Consider the following 4806-nt stretch of genomic DNA (forward strand, 5'->3'; position numbering starts at 1 on the left):
TACTACTATACTAGTCTATAGATTTTAGACTATTACTTTTATACTCTAAAAGCAGTTAGACTATCGTAGCATCCTTATATACTTTAGCTATAAATAATAGCGTTCTGCCTAAAGAGTCCCTTAAGTTAATATTAACACCCCTATACTTAACTAGAAGTTATACTATTATATTATACTTATAATTAACAGCCTATAATAGTAGTATCCGACTAAAGCGGTCTCTTGTGTTAATATATTTATTTTTATATTCTAGAAGCAGTTAAACTATATCTTTATACCCCTTTTCTAAGCTAATAATAGCGGTATCCAGCCGTTTTCCTATTTATAGTTTATATTAACGCTTTCTAAAAGTAGCTGCACTACTGCCGTCTGCCTAAACCTTACGGCGTATAACAGCTTATAGGAAAAGTCCTTTAGGTTAAGACTGCTAAGTCCACTTCTAATTAACAGCCGTACTACTAATTTATGTCTATCCCTTACTGCCCACAATAAATCTATACGCCCGTAGTATCGATATTAAGTTACCACTCTAATTTTAGTAGCTTTAAGAAATTTTTAAGCAGTTATATCTTATCCTCGTTTTATAGCCTATATTAGTGCCGTAATATCCTCCCGTTTAACGTTACAGCAATAAAAGTAGAGATTTAGAATACTATAGAGGCGGTTATTTGTCTAGGCAAAGGAGCAGTTATATAGGTATATTTTAGGTAAACCTACTTATCTAATTGCTTTTTTAATTTAGGTTTTATACTATAATTTAATAGTAATATAAAACGTATATTATATTAATGCGTAGTTATAAATAAGCTAAAATCCTAATAATAAAGTCCTTTTGGGAAATAGTGGGTCGCCTATAATCTATAGTAAATTAAAAGTAGAAGGGTAAATGCTAATTAAATCCGAGATTGAGGATATTTATAGGAATATTTATCTTGCGCCTAAAGAAAGTAAAAAATGTCTTTAATAGCAGACATTAAGGCTTTAGGCTTAATCTAATAAGTAAGCACTTTAGAGAACAGTTAGCACAGTCTACTATAAGGGGAAAAAAAATAGAAACTAAAGGAGATAACGATAATAGAAAGAGCTAATAATAATTCCTTTATTAATTGAAGGTAAAACAGCCCTATTAAAGGCCTATTAAAAGGGCTATTAGAACACTTAAAGAAATAGTAAATATAAAACACACAGCACAGAATTAAATATATAAATTTAAAAGTTTAATTATTAGCGGTAATAGCATTGCTACGGCATAGTAAACTCCTAAATTTTTTAAAAAAAAGCCCTATTATTCCGTTTTTAAGCGAAAATAGTAAGGTATAGGGCGTAGGCAGGAATAATATAAGCGCTACGGCTTAATCCTTTAGTGCTGTTTTAAGCGCTAAAACTATATAAATTAGGTCTTAAATGCGAATTTACTTAAAAAAGGACACTAAATAATAAATTTTTAAAGGGATGGTGAATAATGGAAATAGGTAGTAACTTTTTAATAATTAGCGTAGATATATAGTGTTTTCTGGTCTATAACTAATCAGCCTATTAGTTTTAGTTTGTTTTATAACGCGTAAGGCTCTAATATAGTAGGGCTTATGCAATTTACTAGGGCTGCTAAGAGATCGCCAGGTATCTCTTAGATAAGGCTACGCCCCTATAACTTAATAGCGATGTAAAATTAGGAGGTAACTAGTATAAAGACGGATAGGGGAGAGAATAATATTAGAGTTAGCGATAATAGTTTGCTTAGTATAAGGAAGTTAACCGCAGCTTTTACTCTTTCTTAGTGACTAGTTTTCTAATTTATAGGAAAGTTAAGTATATATAGTATTAAAGTCTATATTATTATCCTTTCTAAGTAGTAGCTAAACCAGTAGCTTATATATCTTATCTATTAACCCTACTAGCCGCGTATTTAATAAATATATTTCTCTTATCTTATACCAGCCCTCCACTGCCTACTATAACGGCATTCCACTATATTTATCCTTAGATTTCGCATTAATGCCGTCCTTAAGTAATAGTTTTACTATAGTTTTACGTACCTATTAAGCAGCCTATAAAAGTAGTATCTAACCATTACTATCCTTAAAATTAGAGTTAACGCCTTTCTACGTAAGTAGCAGCTTTACTATTCCCTCTTATCCACTCTCTATAGCCTATAAGAGCGGAGTCTAACCTTTAATATTGGTAGAGTTTAGGCTAATACTGTCCTTTATAAGTAGTAGCTTTACTATTACCTTATGCCCGCGTTCCGCAGCCACTAATAGCGGCATTTAATTATAGAAGCCCTTAGGGTTTAGGCTAACACTATTATATATAAGCAGCAGCTGTACTACCCCCTTATACCCGTTTATCGCGGCCTATAATAATAGTATATCTCTAAGAGCGCTCTTAGGATCTAGGTTAACGTTATCCCGTATAAGTAGTAGTTTTACTACTACCTTATTTTTATATTCTGCGGCTAATAACAGTAGCGTAGCCCTAAATTTATCCTTAGAGTTTAGATCGATATTATCCTATATAAAAGGTATCTTTACTACCGCCTTGTAACCGTTACTTATAGCTAGTAATAACGGCATCTAACCAAAATTATCTATCGCCTAGATATTAGCTTCTACTTCTAATAGAATATAAGACTCCGCTTCCTATCTATATTCTACAGCCTATAATAACGCTAAAATTTTAGAGCGCTATGGTAATTTATTTATTAATAAAAGCAGTAGTATTTCTAGATAAAGAGAGATATATATATTAGCTCTATACTAATAGGATCTAAATAAGTAATAGAAATCTAGTAGTAGAAGGCTTACTATCTAAGTAGCTGGCTATATAGTAGTATTTAAAATATATTTTAAGGATATAAGTCCCGTAACTTAAACTAGTAAATATAAAGTAGATTACCCTTTACTATAAAAGGATTTAAAATATATTTATAGGGGGGAAGGTGGCGTAAGAGGTATTTATTTTGTTAGACTATTATTGCTTGTTTTTACTAAACATTAAATAAAAAGATATTTTAAAGTTAGGATTAGGGATTTAGGAAACCGAAAATAGAACCAAAAAATGGGAAAACAAAAAGGATTTCTTTAGTAGGAGGGCGTGCACTATTAATCCGACTAAGTATATATAATACCACGCTAGAGAGCTAGGGATGCCTAAATCCTAATAAGTTAAGTCAAATAAATCGCGAAAGTTATTTAGTCCTTCCCTAATAGGCTTTGTTTTAATTATTACTAATTTAAAGAGATTTACTATTATAAGTGAACGCGCTAAGAGCTACGTTAGGAGGGCCGTATAGTAGGCGGATAGGTAGGTAAAAAGGGGATATTAAAGAGGCTAGTATATAAGGACAGTATAATAGTAGATAAGTATAGGGAGGCTAAGAATACGTTAAGCGCGTCTTATAATAAGGAAATAATTAGGGAGAAAAGTGTAAGGAAGTAAGTAAGGTAGGAATAAATACTAAAGATTAAAAATTAGGCGTAGAAAAGTTAAGCTAACCTAATGTGGCTTAGACTAAGGCTTTATAGGGCTTAGTTAAATATTAAGCTATAATAACCGGTATTAGTTTATTCCGTAACGCGTAAGGCTTTAATATAGTAGGGCTCCTAAAAGTGGGCTTCCTAGGGTTAATTATATAAGCGCTAATAGATAATTATATAGCTAGTCCTAAAATAAGCTAAACCTAATATGTTAAATATAGATAGTTAACTTCTTTTTATAGCGGTTAATCGACTTATTTCCTAAAACTAGGATCTAGTTTCTTAAAACCGGATCCGGTTTTTAGGATCGTGCCCTTTTTATAGCAGTTAATTAGCTATCTCCTAGGGTTAGGTTTGGTTTTAAGATCGCGATTTAAGCTAGGGTAAAAATAGCCCTATGCCTACTTTTCCAAGACTATTAAGCCGCTTAGCTTAACCACTTTATCTTTTTAGCTATATTTGGTGTATTTAGCTTAATAAACGTTCCTAATAGTTAACTGGCCCGTTTTCAAAAACAGACTTAAGATATAGTCTTTAGAATTAAACCCAGTTCTTAGAACAAGATTTAGTTTTTAGAGTTATAACTTAGGCCAATATTAAGGGATATATCCTGTATTTATTCTTAACATTCCTACCTCATTAATATAAAATTTAGAGTTAGCCTATATACTAATTATTCTACAAAAACACTAGAGAGCTACTAAGCTATTAATTATTTATTATAGTTATATATTTGGCCATCGAAATCGGACTCTGCACCTCTACGTGGTGACGGCTACGAACCTAGTCTTCGAAGTTCAGATCTAGAGCCAACGCAGAGACGTCGCATAGCGTGCGGACAGGACCTGGTGGTGGTTGTGGGCGTTAAGGGCGGTGGTAAAAAAATTTCGGATGGTAAGATCTTGAAAACCACTACTATTAGCTCTCTACAATACGACGACTACGCTATTCTCCTATCCAGGGCACCTGTACGATCTAACATGGATATATAGTATTTGATAACATCCCCCGTCCCCTAGTAGAAAGCATTAATAACCTTATATTAATAAATAAATAAACGCGAATAAATAAACGAACAAGCAAATATACGGCCCCTCTTAACCCCTAGGGCGATCGCCCGCGGAGTATGCGGTCACTCGCCGTACTGCTATAATACTACTAAAAGCGGTAGCTGGATAACCCCGTACGGTTTTCCCTATCTCCTCTTAACGGAGTAGTGCCCTTAGAAAGGGCCTAGTGACTAGGGCCTAGGCACAAAAGATACCCAAATACACACACACACACATCCCGCTTTTGTCTTTTAGTATTAGGATAGTAGAACGGATAAATC

At 33.2% G+C, this 4806-nt stretch overlaps 1 protein-coding gene across 1 annotated transcript; it reads right to left on the minus strand.

The window, feature by feature from the left end:
• Positions 1-318: 318 nt before the first annotated feature.
• K441DRAFT_537346 (uncharacterized protein) lies at positions 319-2267 on the minus strand (the record flags this gene model as incomplete). Its single annotated transcript, XM_067642475.1, has 2 exons — positions 319-494; positions 2171-2267. 2 exons carry the CDS (start codon positions 2265-2267, stop codon positions 319-321), a joined length of 273 nt encoding a protein of 90 aa, XP_067509555.1.
• Positions 2268-4806: the final 2539 nt, after the last annotated feature.

Source organism: Cenococcum geophilum (assembly GCF_001692895.1).
Source record: "Cenococcum geophilum 1.58 unplaced genomic scaffold K441scaffold_3, whole genome shotgun sequence".
Taxonomy (NCBI): domain Eukaryota; kingdom Fungi; phylum Ascomycota; class Dothideomycetes; order Gloniales; family Gloniaceae; genus Cenococcum; species Cenococcum geophilum.